The sequence below is a fragment of the Callithrix jacchus genome, chromosome 11, assembly GCF_049354715.1.
Source record: "Callithrix jacchus isolate 240 chromosome 11, calJac240_pri, whole genome shotgun sequence".
Lineage (NCBI taxonomy): Eukaryota > Metazoa > Chordata > Mammalia > Primates > Cebidae > Callithrix > Callithrix jacchus.
In genome coordinates this window covers 125,076,382-125,095,420 of record NC_133512.1, presented here as the reverse complement: position 1 = coordinate 125,095,420, position 19,039 = coordinate 125,076,382, and the positions used below count along the sequence as shown (strand labels likewise).

The following is a 19,039-nucleotide window of genomic DNA, read 5'->3' as shown; positions in this document are numbered from 1 at the left end:
TCTTTACTATTTTATTTTCTTAATAATTTATGTTTTTATTTAGCATATAATTTGATTAATTTTAAAATCAAATATAATTTATAAAGTGATATTTTGATTACTTGATTAATATACTAGACTAAGTTAAAGGAGTATAAGACTTATCTTTGATTTGCCACTTCCTGATAACCCAAAGTGCCACATAATAGGTAATCAATAAATGTTGATGAATTATTGAATGAAGGAAGGAAAAGGGGGAAAACTGTATTAACATATTGGAGAATCTTTTGATTTAAACCTTTTGATTAAAATGATAAAAATTTTCAACTTTAAAATTAGCAAAGTAAATAATTATAAAAAAATGGATGTGCAGTAAAATGTTTTCTTACATGTCTAGAGAAAGTCTAAATTGGTAGACTTTCTGGGAAGCAGCTTGCTTGGTTTTATTAAGAATTTTAGCCGGGCATGATGGCTCATGCCTATAATCCCAGCACTTTGGGAGGCCGAGGTGGGTGGATCACAAGGTCAAGAGATCGAGACCATCCTGGTCAACAGGGTGAAACCCCGTCTCTACTAAAAATACAAAAAATTAGCTGGGCACAGTGGCGCGTGCCTGTAATCCCAGCTACTCAGGATGCTGAGGCAGGAGAATTGCCTGAACCCAGGAGGCGGAGGTTGCGGTGAGCGGAGATCGCGCCATTGCACTCCAGCCTGGGTAACAAGAGTGAAACTCCGTCTCAAAAAAAAAAAAAAAGATTTTTAAATAATTTACACTCAATACCCAACATTTAAATGTAAAACCATTAAATCTAAAAATTTAAAAATGTGCAAAAATTTATTTAAAATATATTGAAACAAAAGGCAATGCTTATTTTAATACATTATGGTGGATATTATAGGTCTTACAAAAATCATGTTTTTGAATGATATATTTAGACAAAAAAAGGTTAATCATATTAATGATTTTAAAAAGAAACATGTTAAATGGTATAACCAGTATTATTTTTGCAATTTTTAAATACATGAAAACTAATTAAATATTGACTGCAAGTGGAGTCTGAGTATAATGGACTAGGTTTGCATCTTGGCTCCACCAAATTTTGGTTATTAGTTACATGACATCACAATGTATAAATTATTTAACTTACCTATGCTTCCATTTCTCTTCTGTGAAATTGACATTGTAACCACACCTGCCTTTTAATATTATTATGGAAATTAAATGAGGGATTGACTTATTACTCATAAAAGTAATTGAGGGTCCAGGCACAGTAGCTCACACCTGTAATCCCAGCACTTCGAGAGACTGAGACCAGAAAATCACTTGAGGTCAGGAGTTCCAGACCAGCCTGCCCAAAATGGTGAAACCCTACTTTACTAAAAATACTAGAATTAGCTGGATGTGGTAGTGCACATCTGTAATTCCAGCTACTCGGGAGGCTGAGGCATGGGAATCACTTGAACTCAGGAGTTGGAGGTTGCAAGGAGCCAAGATCACATCACTGCACTCTAGACTGGGTGATGGAGTGAGACTCTCAAAAAAACAAAAAAAAACAAAGGTAATTGATGGAAATCAAGAAAATGCTAATAATAATTTTCTCTGGGTGATGGCATTATAGGTGCCTCTTATTTTCTCCTTTAAAGTCCCCATATTTTCTAAAAGACCTAGAATGAAACTATTCATTTTATAATTCAAACAGTTATTAATAATAAAAATAAGATCAGGTGAATTACTTCTTTAAAGACTAAAAAGCTTTTTTAAAAATGTTGATATCCACATTCACATTTACAGCTTATAATCTACATTCTTTTCTTTATTCAATATTTTTAAAGAAAAGCAGGTTTATCAAATTTGATTTGTCAGAGTAATCAAAGTCAACTCATTAAATGGCATTTCAGTTCTGAGAGTTTAGCTTACTCACAGTATTACCTATTTAGAAAAAAGATGACAATTAAAAAAAAATCTATCAAGAGCCCTAAGCAATCCAAATAAATGGTACAGAATCCATTTAGTGTACCACTGCACTAAACCTAATACAATTTTTTTAATGCAAAAGCCTCTGAAATTATCTCTCAGTGGTACTGTTTCTTGTTTAAAACACTCACAATATAATTGTGTAAACAGGAAACCCAAGTATCATCCCTGGATCTCTCCTTATTTCTGATCTCCTACATCTTACAGTCAAGTCTTCTCAATTAACCAGACATGGTGGCTCACACCTGTCACCCCAGCACTTTGGGAGGCTGAGTCTGGAGGATAGCTTAAGCCCAGGAGTTTGAGACTAATCTGGGCAACATAGTGAGACTCCATCTCTGCAAAAAATAAGAGAAATTAGCTGAACATGGTGGCATGTGCCTGTGGTCCCAGCTACTCGAGAGGCTGAAGTGAGAGGATCACTTGACCTCAGGAGGTCAACACTGCAATGAGACATGATCATGCCACTGCACTCCAGTGTGAGTGACAGAGTGAGACCCCCTCTCAAAACAAACAAACAAAAGCCTTATCAAGTCTTCCCCTAAATACCATGTGGGAGGTCAGAAAAAAAATTTGCTTACTTGGATTATTAAATTAATAATTATTAAATTTTACATTGTATTTCTTTCAATTTCCCATGCTTGTCATACTGTCTTGCCTAATAGGCCTTTTCTAGGTAGTCCTTCTGTCTTGAACACATGCCCTTCTCTTCTGCCTTTCACCTGGCTAAAAGCTGCTCATTCAGAATTCCTGTCTCTGAAAAGGTTTTGGTGACTTACCCAAAGCAGGAGCCACTGCCATCCTGTTGACACCTTCTATTTTTCCCATCAGAGCACTAACTATGCTTTACGCTCTCAGAGGCTTCCTATTCTTACCTTAATTCTACTTCTATCTAGCCTGAGACACTTGATTTCCATGCCCAGACAGGAGAAGCACCAAATTATATACAGGCTGTTAAGGAAAGATACGTATATTGACTAAAGCAGAAATTAGCAAGGGATAGCCTCACAACTGGAAAGGAGAATCAAAATATGAAACTTAAAACTCTTTGAGATTTTTTAGGTAGAAACGGAGATTCCTTGAGAGTTTCAATATTAATAGACCACAACATGGTAATATCAAAAAATGGTATCTCTGGACTGTCAAGAAAGGCATGCACACTTGAGAAAGAGAGAAACTTATATTTGAAAGAATTCAATAAAACAGTTAATGTAATATATGATTATTTATTTCATGTAATTGCCGTAATAAATTTTGCCACACAGTCCCCAAAGTGGTAATCTCAAAGTGGTCATTTTGGTTTTAGATATGTCTAACTTTCTATTCCCTTCCTTATTGAAGGATGATAAATGATAGTAAATGTAGTTGTATACATGTAATTTATAAAATGTTTTAGAAATAGGTAGAATGTAGAATTACACAGTTTATAGAATTTTTCAAATAGAACATATTGAATTGCTTGTTTTGTTAAGTCTCTGCTGATTTTTATGAAGTCTTTGTGTATCACGAAACTGTTATTGTTACATTGATAGATGCAAATCTACTGCTTTGATGCGGACCGATTTTCAAGTTTTGATGAAGCAGTTAGAGGAAAAGGGAAATTAAGAGCTTTATCCATTTTGTTTGAGGTAATGATTATATATATGTTTAACATGAATGTATTTCCTTTTGAAGTCACTTTAAATATTGATGTGAAATATCAAGACATACTTTCTAACAAATAGTAAAGCTCACATGTAAAATTATAACTAATTGTCATTTTCAAAAAAAAGATGACCCTTACCTGGTATTTTTAAAAGGAGACTCTTGTGTTTGTTAATCGGGTGGATCTTTTCTAGCTGGTCAAAGTGTTCTCTAAGTACACAGATTTGCTTATTTGTACATACAAACATTATATTAATAATTATATATTATCAGTAATGGAATCATAACATTTTAAAATTTACTTTTCTTAATGAAATATGTAAGCTAACTGGGATTTTTTTCTTTTTTGCTTTATTTATTTTCACCTAACTATAAAAAAGTGTGTTTGGAACTTACTATTTTTGAATGCACATATTTAAAATGGAATTTATTAATCTTCACATTTTTGTTGAACAGTTATTCAAATGCTTTATTCTATTTTTAGAATGTGATTCTTCTTTAACAGGTTGGGGCAGAAGAAAATTTGGATTTCAAAGGGATTATTGATGGAGTCGAGAGTGTTAGTCGTTTTGGTAAGCTACTGGGAGAAATATCTTTCTTCAAGATTCTGCTTTGGATGGATATGAGAGTTTACAATATGACAAAAGTCACCTGTTCCAAAAGGTAGAAAGTAGTACATTTTTAAAGGAGAGCAATCTCTCACTTTCCCCACTTGATAATTTATACATTTCTCACCAAAGAAAAATTGATCGGAAAATTTTATTATGTCAAAAGCATGAAACACTAACGTAAGTAGGAAATTGGAATTTTTTAAATTTATTCTTGAAAATAGTCTAATTATATCATGCATTTAGAGCCTATTTATCTATTACATCTCTGCATTGTACATCTCCTAATCTGAAGCCAGCTGATTTCATAAAAATCACATTTTAAAGTAGAAAAGAAATTGTTACTCAAGTTAAAATTTATTCCCTTGTGATTTCCTTGATAAATCCTTTGCTTTACCAACATGAGGAGATTAGATTTTTGGAATAAGGTCAACACTTACATAGAAGAAGATGCAGTATGCCTTGACATTGTTCTGCCTGCTGTCTCATGGATCTTGTAATTTGTCGCAACAAATGCTTTTAACAACATTGGCAGTAGACTGTAAGCCTGTTCATATTGCTATTTTATTTTTATTAAGCGCCCACACACAGAATCTTAATGCTGCCCTGAGTTACCAATAAAATGGGGATTATTTCTCTTTGGGAAGGTGCAAAATTTGAAATCAGAAAAAAAACTCATGTGGACCCTTTACTTGATAGCAGAAGCCTGACCTAGGATTGATTTATCGTTGTCAATTACATGTGAGGATCTGAATTGACCCAACTTTTCAGAAGTCAGGAATATGTGAACTCCTGCAGTGTAGCTTTCCAAAAAAAAAAAAAAAAAAACCCACAGTCAAACACTAGATGAAACTCTCATTTCCCTCCGTTGACCCAGATTGCAAAATTTAACATTGAATGCCATAAGTCACATTTAATTTTCCCCTCAAGTCAGAAAGTGGATTCTATCCAGACTGAAATAAAGCAACTAGTTTGAATTCCTGTACTTTAAAAACATGTATAAGATATGAATTCTGAATGTTCTAGACCTTCCTGTGGGAACAGTGAAAGGGATAACACCGGGTTGCTGACCCCTGACTTGTGTAACTATAGGACCTTTGACACTTTCTCTTAAGGCCTCTTTAGTTTTCAGGGTGCCTTAGAAGGCACTTATATGAGCTTGAGAATAAACTTGGTCATGTTTTTTAACTAAAGTTTCCTTTCTAGTATCTACTGTCTACAAGCCATTCAGGAAGATACTTTGTCAGATACATGTGACCGCATATTCTCTTATATTCTCACTCTTTCTGAGAATATGGATTCCCTGACATTATTCTGTCTATATCTTGGCTTTATTAATTTGAAAGCAGAAAAGTTCTTAGATTAGCTGAGGACAGATTCTAGTCCTTTACGCTCTCTTTCTCTCTCTCTACCTCACTTGTATTAGTCCATTTTCACACACTGTATACTCCTTGAGACTGAGTGACTTGTAAAATAAAGACAGTTAATTGACTCACAGATCTGCATGGCTTGGGAGGCCTCAGGAAATTTACAATCATGGTGGAAAGCAAAGGGTAGGCAAGGCATGTATCACATGGCAGCAGGAGAGAGAGAATGAGACACTAGCAAAGGAGAGACCGAAACACTTATAAAACCATCAGATCTAAGGGAACTCACTCACTGTCATGGGAGCAGCAAGGGGGAAACTGCTCCCACGATCCAATCACTTTCCACCTGGTCTCTGTTCAACACATGGGGATTACAATTTGGATTACAGTTCAAGATGAGACTAGGGCAGGGACATGAAGCCAAACCATATCACTACTATTTATGCACCAACTTCCTCTTTTACCAAAAAACAAAATCCTTCATGCCTATCAATTCATTCAGCTGGATACTTAGTATTTTAATATACTCAGCAAGGACAGCTGCCCAAACCAAATTAAGTCTTTCTAAAGTCAAATGTTTCCATTTTGAGAGTTTTTAAATTAAATCTGGTCTTACTCCTGACTCTGGAAAATTCCCTACTGCCCAATAAACTGAAGGCTTCCCCATATTGGTTGCTGCTGGCAACCTTGAGGATCAAAGGTGGGGGCTTGTCTTCTAGCTTGTCTTGGAATCACACCTAAACCCCCAAATTCGGTTCTGTATTCACCATATAATGCAAGTTATTAAAAAAAGAAAAACTTTTCAACCATTTTTCAGATGATAAGATCTCTCTTACTATGCTGTGGGCTGGTTGCTCATTTCCTGTTTCCTCCTCCCTAAAGGACAAATCGCATTTCTCATTCCTTCCCTCAACCCCTCTTTCTTTCTCTCCCTCTCTTCCACTATACCTGCTCAATGTTAGGCATTATTCTGTCCATGGAGTGGAGAGAGAGACAGCATGCTGTTGCAGCAATACTAAGATCATGCAGATCTGTGAGTCAATTAACTGTCTTTATTTTACAAGTCACTCAGTCTCAAGGAGTATCTTTACAGCAGTGTGAAAATGGACTAATACAAGTGGGGTAGAGAGAGAGAAAGAGAGCGTAAAGGACTAGAATCTGTCCTCAGCTAATCTAAGAACTTTTCTGCTTTCAAATTAATAAAGCCAAGATATAGACAGAATAATGTCAGGGAATCCATATTCTCAGAAAGAGTGAGAATATAAGAGAATATGCGGTCACATGTATCTGACAAAGTATCTTCCTGAATGGCTTGTAGACAGTAGATACTAGAAAGGAAACTTTAGTTAAAAAACATGACCAAGTTTATTCTCAAGCTCATATAAGTGCCTTCCAAGGCACCCCACAAAAGTAAAGTACCCTGGGAAACTAAAGAGGCCTTAAGAGAAAGTGTCAAAGGTCCTATAGTTACACAAGTCAGGGGTCAGCAACCCGGTGTTATCCCTTTCACTGTTCCCACAGGCAGAGCCCACAAAAAACGTTAGTTGCGATCTTTCAAGTTGCAGAGACACATCCCAGGTAACATCATCAGTGATTGTATGATGGGAATTATCAGAATGATTTATGGCGCTTTCCTAATCACAAATTCAGCCCAGAAATTTCTATACTGAAAAATCCTCATAGACGTTGGTGTGGCCCCCTGCTAAATACCATTGTCCTAAGTAATAGGAGTTGCTCTCATGTAGTTACCAGCCTTTCCCTAGTGCTTGGCCCCGTTGTGGTTTCTTCATCTTTGTTCCTCCCAATCTTTTTTCCTTCCACTGTTAGCCTTCTCATGGAAGGATCTGATTAGTTGGTTGGTTGATCCTCAATATATGTTCAAACAAATGGTAATTGCATAAATAAATGACTGACCCCAAATCGAGCAGCACTGGTTCTGGCGTGCTTCTCTCTTGTGTTAACAATAGTGAGGTTATGTGGATGAAGCAGGTGTTTCTTCTCAAGCCAAGAAAACAAAACAAAAAAAAACCACAAACACAAACGAAGGAAACATGCTGTAGTGAAATTTCTTTAAAAGAAAATGTAACTGAAAAGCACTTCTGTAATTGAAAAGTCTTGTGATATCTAGTTACCACGTCCGTAAGAGATAGGTGATTGCTATTGAAGTTCAGAGGCAAGAAGAATGGATTCCACACTGGGATAGGGAGAGGAAAATTATTAAAAGCTTCTTCTGGTTCTTTTGCTTCCTTTTAACTTTTTTACCCTTTAATTTCTTTCCCAATTATAGGAAAATTCTTTATCTCACTCTCCTTACTCAGGTCTCACCTCTGCTTTCCCTTCCTGGCCCTTGGTTCTCCTGGGGTCAATTCATTTTCACCTAATTTAGCAGTGAATCAATTCCTGGCTCCATACTTAATTAGTATTCTCAACACACACATTTTTCGTGACATATTTGTAAGATAAATTTAGTCTTCAGTGGAAAAAGGAACACTTACAGTCTACTGACAAGGAGGTAATTTAACCAGAACAATTTTTTAATATGGAAAATATAAATCTACAAGAAAAAAATTCACAGATTAAAAATAAATATTCTTCTTAATTCCTAAGAATTTAAATCTAATCTGAATTCTGATCATGTTACCTTGGCATTGGAGAATTGGAGGACATACTTTTAGAAGTTAATAATGAATCTGTTAAATCAAATGGAACTTGAACTTTCTAATGGATTAAAACTAGATTTAGGTCATATTGACATGACTCTCAAATCAGTCAAGAAAAGGTTTTTATTTATAAGAGTCAGTTTTTAATTCAGACTGAAGCAGTTGTCTCTGACTTTAGTTAATAACAGTATTCCTTTTCTTTTCAGAAGTTTCTGTTACAGAAAAGTTAACATTTGCTAATTTAACTTATAAATAACATTTTTTTCTTTGAGGCTTTCTGAATATGTTCAGTCTTCATAGAGTTTAAAGCTGAAATATACTTTTAAGGTCAAATAGTCATTTCATGTTCTAATGTGGAAAGTGTGATTAATAAAGACTAAAACCTAGACTGGGCGCTGTGGCTCATGCCTGTAATTTTGGGAGGCCAAGGCAGGTGGATCAGAGGTCAAGAAATCAAGACCATCCTGGCCAACATGTTGAAATCCCGTCTCCACTGAAAATGCAAAAATTAGCTGAGCGTGGTGGTGTGTGCTGGTAGCTGCTTGGGCGGCGGGGTGGGGGCGCTGAGGCAGGAGAATCACTTGAAGAGGGGGCAGAGGTTGCAGTGAGCTGAGATCACACCACTGCATTCCAGCCTGGTGACAGAACAAGACTCCATCTAAAAAAAAAAAAAAAAAGACTAAAACCTTGAGAAGGCTTTACTTCACTTAGGATTTTCTACAGTGTCCTGCATGTTTGCATCACCTGAGGATGCTTTTTGAAAATCTAGATGCCCAGGCCAGACCACTAGAAATCTTAATTCAAATGGTCTAGAGTGAGGCCTGGGGCATTGGTATTTTTCTGCAACTCCCCAGATTATTCACATAAGTATTAAAACCACTGCTCTACACTCTGCTGGTTAGTTGGTTTCAGGGACTATTTCTTTTTCTTTCTTTCCTTCCTTCCTTCCTTCCTTCCTTCCTCCCTTCCTTCCTCCCTCCCTCCCTCCCTCCTTCTTTCTTCTTTTTCTTTCTTTCTTTTCTTTCTTTCTTTCTTTCTTTCTTTCTTTCTTTCTTTCTTTCTTTCTTTCTTTCTTTCTTTCTTTCTTTCTTTCTTTCTTTTCTTTCTTTTCTTCCCCCCCCCTCTCTTTCTCTTTCTTTCTTTTTCTTTCTTTTTTGAGACAGAGTCTTGCTCTGCTGCCCAGGCTGGAGTGCAGTGGCACAATCGGCTTACTGCAACTTCTGCCTACTGGTTCACGCAGTTTTCCTGCCTCAGCCCCCTGAGTAGCTGGGATTACAGGCACGCCACACGCCTGGATAATTTTTGCATTTTTACTAGAGAGGGGGTTTCGCCATATTGATCAGGCTGGTCTCTAACTCCTCGTTATCTATCCTCGTGATCTGCCCACCTCAGCCTTCCAAAGTGCTGGGATTACAGGTGTGAACCATGATGCCCAGCCTTCAGGGACTATTAACGGCCTCAATCTCATAGAGAGGGCAGAGAACTTGCACTGGGCTGGTTAGTTCAGGAGACAGGAAAAAGAATTGGACACAGCTCTCACTGACAAACAGATTACTGCCTACATGAGTGAGGGCTAGTTCACAAATGGCTAAATGGTGAAGGTATCACTATGGACAAGTGCTATTGGAGAGATACAAATGAGACTGTTCAAGGAGACACACATTTGGATTGTTTCAGTGTTTGAATGCCAGATGGCCCACCTAGGAAACTCTACCAGTTTTTGGATAGAAATTCTGTAATCTGTATATAAGTTTATATATAAGAATAAATCAATATTTATTGACTTACATACATATGTGTATATTGTATCAATGTGTCTACACATATGTATATTGTATTAAAAGTTTTCCACCTATTGACTTTCCGTTTTACTCTCTTAATAATGACTGTTGATGAATAGATCTTGATTGTCATGTACTCAACTTTATGATTTTTCTTTGTATGGGTAATATTTTTTTTTTTGTGGCATTTCAGGAACCTAAACCTACCATTAGGTTATGATGATAATTTTTAAAATATTTTTCTTTAAAATTAATCTGTTCACATTTAAATGTGCAATCAGTTTAGAACTAATTTGTGCTTATGATGTGAAGTACGGAATCAAGATTTACTTTTTTCCATGGGAATATTCAATTGATACAGCACTGTTTATTGAAAAGACCATCCATTCCACATTCCATAATAATTTTTCTATCATAAATCAAATGACTTTATTTTTATTTTTTATTTTCTCTGTCACTGTCCTCTTCATCTATGTTTGCACAAATACCTCACTATCATGATTTTTACTGCTTTCTATATAACAGTATGACAGATCTTCCTATCTGGTAGTGAAAGTTCTCCAGCTTTATTATTTCTCAATTGTCTTAACTTTTCTTTGGATTTTTATTGAAATTTGAGAATCAACATGTCAATTACACACAAAACCTTCTGGGATTTTAAGATTTTATTGAATCTATAAATCAATTTGGTGAAAATAAACACCTTCACAATGCTGACTCTTCCAACCCGTGAACGTGGTCTTTCTGCCATTTTAATGTTTTATTTAATTCTCTCAGGAATATTTTGTAATTTTCAGTATAGTTGTTCTACACATCATTTGTTACATTTACTTGTATTTGATAGTGTTATGCTATTCTTTTTTTTTTTTTTGAGATGGAGTTTCGCTCTTGTTACACAGGCTGGGGTGCAATGGCATGATCTCAGCTCACCACAACCTCCGCTTCCTGGGTTCAGGCAATTCTCCTGCCTCAGCCTCCTGAGTAGCTGGGATTACAGACACGTGCCACCATGCCCAGCTAATTTTTTGTATTTTTAGTAGAGACAGGGTTTCACCATGTTGACCAGGATGGTCTCGATCTCTTGACCTCGTGATCCACCTGCCTCGGTCTCGCAAAGTGCTGGGATTACAGGCTTGAGCCACCGCGCCTGGCTGCGTTTTGCTATTTAAAATCCTAGTGCTTTAAAGTTTATTTTCTGTCCTTTGATGCTGGTGCACAGAAATACAACTGATTTTTGTAGATTGGTCTCAGTGCAGTGGCTTTGCTAAATTCATTTATTATTCCTCATACTCTGTAAATGATTTTCATTGTTTAACATGCACAATTATGTTATTTGCACATTGTGATGGTATTATTTTTCCTATACAATCTTAGGATTTTTGTTTCTTTTTTCTTTATTGCACTGGCTCAGTCATCCAGTTCAATATTAAATAGAAGTGGTGATGGCAGGATATCCTGGTGTCATTCTTGAACTCTATAGGAAACACTTTCAATAAGTCATTCTTAAACAGGACGACTAGTACAGGCTTTGATGATAATCTTCACCAGAATAAGGGTTTTTGTTTTCCACTAACTGGTATTGAGTCTTAAGAAGTGATATAATTGTTTCTATTGAGATGATCCTACGATTTCCGAGTATCTTTTATATGTAAAATAGTCTGTTCAGCGTCTCGATATTGTAAAGATAATTCATTTAATACTGTATAGTGACATATGTAGAACAATTTGGGGCATGCCAGCTTTATTATCATTTTAAAAATATATCTAAAATGTTTCAAAATCTCAGTGTTGATTAAATACATAACAAAGCATGTGTCTCTGTTTCATAGAAGCTTGGAAGAGCTAAGTTCCAATGGTGAGACTCCAACTGAGATGTATATTTTTCCTTTTTAGGGAAGCACGCTGCCTTAGACCCATTCATACTGCTGAGCCTTCTGCCAAACTCAACTGACAAGTATTACACTTACAATGGCTCATTGACATCTCCTCCCTGCACTGACACAGTCGACTGGATTGTTTTTAAAGATACAGTTAGCATCTCTGAAAGCCAGGTAATCTTAGAAATTCAAACAAATCAAGTAATTGAAAGCCATTTAAAAAACATTAAGTTCTAACTTTGCTGTAGAATATCCATTTTAAAGCACTGACCGAAGCCTTTGAAGCAGATACGTTAAATTATTTGATCTTCTTTTCAGTTGGCTGTTTTTTGTGAAGTTCTTACAATGCAACAATCTGGTTATGTCATGCTGATGGACTACTTACAAAACAATTTTCGAGAGCAACAGTACAAGTTCTCTAGACAGGTGTTTTCCTCATACACTGGAAAGGAAGAGATTCATGAAGCAGGTACATATTTAATTATAATCTGCAACTGTTGTAAATGCAATGTTACAGGAGGTAATTGTGGTAAAATGGAAAACAGAGAGAATTTAGAGCTTTAGAAATGTTTTAATTATTAACTTTGTAGCTTTAGGTAAGCTGTCTAATTCTCTGAATGTCAGATACCACATCTATAAAATGGCAACTAAAAAAATCTGTTCTTTCCCATAAGAATAGCCCCATTTTATAGATGAGGAGAACTGAGATATAATAAGGAAAATCATTTCCCTAGAATACACAGTCATAAGTAGCAAAGCAAAATACACACCTATAAGTTTACTTTCTGGTACTTGCCTGGGCTAAGAGGTTTGAGAAAACAATGAATAAGAGGCTGAGGTGTTCAGAGCTTGGGCAACCACTTCTGGTCGGGATGATCAGGAAACCTTCATGGGACAACTGCCGTTGAACTGAGTCTTGACACAGTATTTGGGTTTTAAAGTGCTTATCTTTCTGTTGGCAGCTCCCAAGAAGGAGCCTAGCACCTAATCGGTACTGAAAATAAATGCACTGAGTTATTAATGAATAAGAAGTGAATCTTCTTCTCAGTTTCCTTCTTCGGAGGAAAATAATTTTGCTCTTGTTAGGTACAGCCCATGGAATGACGCCAGAGGGATGTCTCTGGAGTGCCCCCTGGTGTCATTTCCATTGGCAATTTTTAAATGTCTAGAGAACACAATCAGATACATCTGCTGACTTGTCCTTTTCAGTTCTTACTGAGGTTGTACTTGTTCATCAAATAAATCATTGAAGTGCCCTTTGCACTGGGTACTTCTAACCTTTCCAAGTAGATGGATCTCTTTGATATTAGTCTTGCAATGAAATCATTGATTTTTTTGCCATGTATAATTTTAATATCTGCTTTTGAAAATTAGACATTATAACAATCAGCTCCTTATTGTTTTAAGACAGAGTCTTACTCTGTCGCCCAAGCTGGAGTGCTGTGGCATGATCTCAGCTCACTGCAACCTCCGCCTCCCAGGTTCAAGAGATTCTCCTGCCTCAGTCTCCTGAGTAGCTGAGATTACAGGCATTCACCACCAAGACCAGCTAATTTTTGTATTTTTAGTAGGGAGGGGGTTTTACCATGTTGGCCAGGATGGTCTCAATCTCTTGACCTCGTGATCCACCTGCTCAGCTTCCCAAAGTACTGGGATTACAGGCATGAGCCTGTAATGTTGGCGCCCAGCCAACAATAAGCTTTTATTGTTTTAACGTGATATTTCTAAGAATTGTTTATCTTTTAACAAAACAATAGAACTCAAGAAGTGATGAATAGCTATATTTAATGGGACATTAAATTTCAAATTAAATTACCCCAAAGTTAGGAAATTTAATTATATTTCTACAGTAGTACTAAGTACTATAGCATACTGTTCAGTAAATAATAGACAATCTATTAGAAAAAGGAAAGTAGATTTAATCATCCCCTCTTCTCAAATATAATAGACCAGATCACAAATTAAATAAATGATTCTTTTTTGTCACATGGTTTTATCGATTCTATTTTATTAACACCCTTCAGTAGCTCTGCATCACTATTAGAATAAAATTCAAACTGTTTGTTGTTGCATGGTGGGCTCTGTGTAGGTATACTAGTCTTAGTGCTTAGTCCTCCCCAACTAGCACCCTTCCCTCATACTGGACTACATGAAGTCCCCTGAAAATGGAAGACTGCATTCTTTGAGTTTCCTTTTTTTTTTTTTTGAGACAGAGTTTTGCTCTTGTTGCTCAGGATGGAGTACAATGGTTCAATCTCCGGTCACCACAACCTCCACTTCCCGGGTTCAAGTGATTCTCCTGCCTCAGCCTCCCTAGTAGCTGGGATTACAGGCATGCTGGCTAATTTTGTATTTTAAGTAGAGACGGGGTTTCTCCATGTTGGTCAGGCTGGTCTCAAACTCCCAACCTCAGGTGATCTACCTGCCTTGGCCTCCCAAAGTGCTGGGATTACAGGTGTGAGCCACTGCATCCAGTCCCAGGTTCCATTTATACATTTGGCTTCCCCATTGGTGGCATGTTCCTCTCCACTATCTTCACTTCCCTGCCTCCTCATTCTTTGAGACTCAAGTTGAGCATTGTATCCACTGACTCTACTTCCATCCCCCTAAGTCTGGCCCTGGCAGTGGCCACAGGGCTGCACACTCAAGGAGACACTATACCCATAGATAGATGGTAAATGGTGCTCATCTGGAGGTTGTATGGTGTGCTCAGCTCCTACAGACGTCATAGCAGTTGCCATATTATGGTAATTGTCTGTTTACTTACTTGTCTCTGCCAGCAATCTCTGAGCCCCATAATGGAAGTAAATAAGTATTTTATCTCTCTATCTACATGGCCAAACTAAAGTAAAGCTCTTGTTCACTAAATATTCACTACACGAATGAAAGAACCCATTTCCACCTAATAAAAACATAGCAAGTTATGCTTGATGGGTGCTTCTTGCACTGTTTAATGTGTAAACCTATATATAATTCTGATTTAATGTAGAACGTTGCATTCACAGTTAAGTGTTGAAGAACCAGAGTAGTAATCCGCAATAACAGGAACAGTAGCAGCTACTAGGTGTTCTGTGACCTACCACACACTGGAGCCAGACAGTATTCGACTTAGACCTCGCATAGCTCTTACGAAGTTGCTCTCATTGCCTTCATTTTACAGTTTGGGAAGCTGATATTAAATGGCTTGCCCAAGTTTACACAACTAGAAAGGAATGGAGTCAGTATCTGAACCTAACTCTCCCTGAATCTAAAACTTTGCAAAGTTTTGTCCACTGTACTTTACGTTTATGCAGGAACATAATTTCTGCTTACATTAAAAAAAACTGATGACTTTAAAGACATGAAACTTCAAAAAAGTAATAATCGATTTGAGTGTTTTGTTTATCCTAAAGTCAAACACAGAAACAGCTCTTTCTGTGTTTGCTGTTTGGGTTCTATAAAGAAATGATGGGAAAGCAATTTTCTTGAGTGGAGCTTGTAGGAATCTATTTTATTCCCTTAGACCATGTGTGTATATTGTCACAGAATTTCACATCCCTGCTGCAACACTATTATGAGTGCAATAGTAATAATAATTTACTTTTCACCTGTTTGTCTGTGGTTTGGTTCCAAAACAAATGGCAGAATTAACCATAAAAATGACAACTCAAAATAGACTCACTCATTTAAATTGAAGGGATTTAAGTAGGCAATACTTAAGGAAAAACTAGAAAGTTCTACAGTAAAAATGCACATTCATAGGCTGTTTTTGTTGTGTACTTATTCGTTTATGTGCCCCTTCCCCACCTTCCTCAAGAAAATTCGGTCACACCAACTACTTTGTAATGTTTGTATTTTGGCTAAATATTTATAGAGTGTTAGAGAAAACTCAGCATCTCATCAAAATATCTCCTACAGCTTAAACAATATTTCTTAGTGTCATTCCCTTATATTTTATATCCTTAGGATAAATAAAAGTCCTCAAAAGCCAATCCCAGTTTTTATTAAGGTTTTATGTCTTTATGGCCATCAGTTTTTATTCTAAAACTATATTAGCAAAAGCATACTGCTCTGCTTTCTCACTTGCTGGGCCTTAGAGAGTCTTTGCCTTCGGATTGTTTGACCTTCCTCTTTGGTCAGTTCTTCTCACAGAGTCTCAGCCGCTACCCTCATCCCACCCAAGTCTTCACGTCTTCCTAAGGCAGAAACATTACCTTTGTCCCAGGTCCTTCCAACTTACCTACCCATGCTCATCCCAGTGAGCTCAGTAATCAAAAAAAGCCGTTTTTGGTAGAGTGATTTATTTTCTTTTGGGTATATACCCAGTAATGGGATTGCTGGGTCAAATGGTAGTTCTGTCTTAAGTTCTTTGAGAAATCTCCAGACTGCTTTCCACAATGGCTGGACTAATTGGCATTCCCACCACAGCGTATAAGCATTCCCTTTTCTCTGCAGCCTCACCAGCTGCAACGCTTGTTGCCTTTTTAATAATTGCCATTCTGAATGGTGTGAGATGGTAGCTCGCTGTAGTTTTGACTTATATTTCTCTGATGATTAGTGATGCTGAGTATTTTTTCGTTTCTTGGCACTTGTATGGCTTCTTCTGAGAAGTGACATATGTACTTATATGTATATTGCTCTGCTAGTCACAATAGCAAAGACATGGAATCAACCCAGGTGCCCAGTGGTATTTTAAAGAAAATGTAGTACATATACACCATGGAATACTACACCATTATAAAGAAAATGAAGTCATGGGTCTCTTTGCAGCAACATGGATGGAGCTGGAGGCAACTAATACAGGGACAGAAACCCAAATACCTCATGTTCTCACTTATAAGTGTGAATCAAACACTAATCACACATACACTTAAACATGGGAACAGTAGACACTGTGGTCTACCAAAGAGCGGACAGGGGGGTGGGTTAAAAAGTCTACCTATCAAGTGCAATGCTTACTACCCGTGGGAAGGGATTTGTACTATAAACCTCAGCATCTTTTAGTATTTTCATGTAACAAACCCGCATATATACCCCCTGTATCTAAAATAAAAGTTGAAGTATAAATAAATAATTTTTAAAAGGGGTTCATCATTTGGCAAAACATATCCCCTTCTTGGGGGGTCAGAGATGATACAGAACTTTTTTTTTCTAGTAACATAGACTTATACGCACATATATGATTTTAAAGTTTCAATTGTTGCCAAAATGTATCGTTTTGAGATAGCAATGAAATAGAAAAGTCAGGTCATGGCAGTTGGATGAATCTTATCCATAGAGTTACATATTCAGTCAGTCTATATGCCTTGACGCAGTATAGAGTCTTCCTGGTTACCCAAAACTGAACGTAATTCCTCTTTATTCTGAACCGTCGTACTCCCTGACCTGCAGTCGTGGCACTTTGCCTTTCTTGCCTTGCTTCAGATGTATTGATGTGCATGCCTTGATTTCTTGGTAGATCTCTGTCTGATGGATCTCAGTATTACCTGTAACATCTGATAAAGTACCTGGCAGGTAGTAAGAGCTCTTTGACTCCTTGATGAATGATAAATACATGAATTAATTGAACATTAGCCAAAACTTACTCATGTCTAAGCCGCTGAGGTTAAAAAGAGCATATGTGTTACTGGCAACAAACACAGAAGGAATGACTGGCTTTAGATTTTCAGGCAGGTTGGAGCCAAGTTCTGCTTGCTGAGCATCCTTTAAATAATTAAAAATTTGCAAAGCCTTCAAAATAATACAGTGCAGTAGTATCAGCATGTGTGTACAGTTCATGTTCAAAATTAAAGATCACTCCAGGAAAAGAAAGATTCTAATTTTTAAAAGATAGTATCAGTGTCATGATATAATTGCTAAGAAGTAGTTTCCTTTGTGATTGAAAAAAAGCTAAGGCCGGGCGTGGTGGCTCAAGCCTGTAATCCCAGCACTTTGGGAGGCCGAGGCGGGTGGATCACGAGGTCAAGAGATTGAGACCGTCCTGGTCAACATGGTGAAACCCCGTCTCTACTAAAAATACAAAAAATTAGCTGGGCATGGTGGTGTGTGCCTGTAATCCCAGCTACTTGGGAAGCTGAGGCAGGAGAATTGCCTGAACCCAGGAGGTGGAGGTTGCAGTGAGCCGAGATTGCGCCATTGCACTCCAGCCTGGGTAACAAGAGCGAAACTCCGTCTCAAAAAAAAAAAAAAAAGAAAAGAAAAAAAGCTAAATAATTTACATAATTTATTCTTCATTCTGACTCTGTTAATCCGCTATTATTGTAGTTAACGATAATGAACACCTAGCATATTGAGATTATATAATAATTTTTACAGATGTCTATTATATAACAGTCTGCATTTATTGAAATCATTATAAAGAAGTAAGCTACTTGCTTTTATTTTTCACAGTTAAAAAAGAGAAGATGTGAATCTGATGAGACTCATAGAAATTAGTTCTTTCTTCCCAAAGTAGAACTTGCTTTTTCCATCAAGAGTCTTTACACCAATGAACATTTATTATCATTTGTCCTATGCATAGAACTACTGTGTTCTTATGAAAATTTTTTTCTTACTGGATATACTATCTTCTTTCTACATTTTGGAACTGAATTTGAGAATAAGAATTGAGGATTGTATTTAGACTCAGTTCTGATCTTTACTAAATTTAGTCTGAAAATAAATTTTTATTACTTGAACTTATAAAAAGTAGGAAATATAGATAATCACACCGAAGAAAATAAAAATTCCCTGTACCCAGAGATAACTATTAAGATTTTGGTAAATATCTATCTAGGTCTTTCTCTGAAATTCTAAAAAAATGTTACTATATTTCATGCCTGTTTACTGATTCTTTTTACTTCATATCTTTGACACATTATTTTTAATTTTTATGTGGTTTGCCATCATATAGTTATAACTGTATATTAAACCTTAACCAGTTTTTCAATTTTGGACATTCAGGCAATATATTTTTTGCCATTGTAAATATCTAGCATCCTCATTTGGACCCAGAGGAGGAGTAAAAGCTAGCATAAAAATTGTCAAAACCTTGCTCTCAATAAATGCATTATAGGAAAATGCATTTTTAGAAATACATTGCAAATAATTGCAAAAACCAAGTGAGATTTATATCTTCATACAAACTCCGTAAGTTTAGAGACCAAGCCTTACTCATTTTTTTGCGTTCA

General features: G+C 36.6%; 1 protein-coding gene across 8 annotated transcripts in view; it reads left to right on the top strand.

The window, feature by feature from the left end:
• PTPRZ1 (protein tyrosine phosphatase receptor type Z1) overlaps nucleotides 1-19,039 on the top strand; it is a 182,978-nt gene that overhangs the window by 91,259 nt on the left and 72,680 nt on the right. For all 8 annotated transcript variants that reach the window (XM_009003179.5, XM_009003178.5, XM_078343894.1 and 5 more), the window contains exons 5-8: nucleotides 3,487-3,582; nucleotides 4,104-4,170; nucleotides 11,908-12,065; nucleotides 12,210-12,360. In XM_009003179.5, coding sequence (XP_009001427.4) covers nucleotides 3,487-3,582; nucleotides 4,104-4,170; nucleotides 11,908-12,065; nucleotides 12,210-12,360 — 472 coding nt within the window. The remainder of the gene's footprint in view (nucleotides 1-3,486; nucleotides 3,583-4,103; nucleotides 4,171-11,907; nucleotides 12,066-12,209; nucleotides 12,361-19,039) is intronic.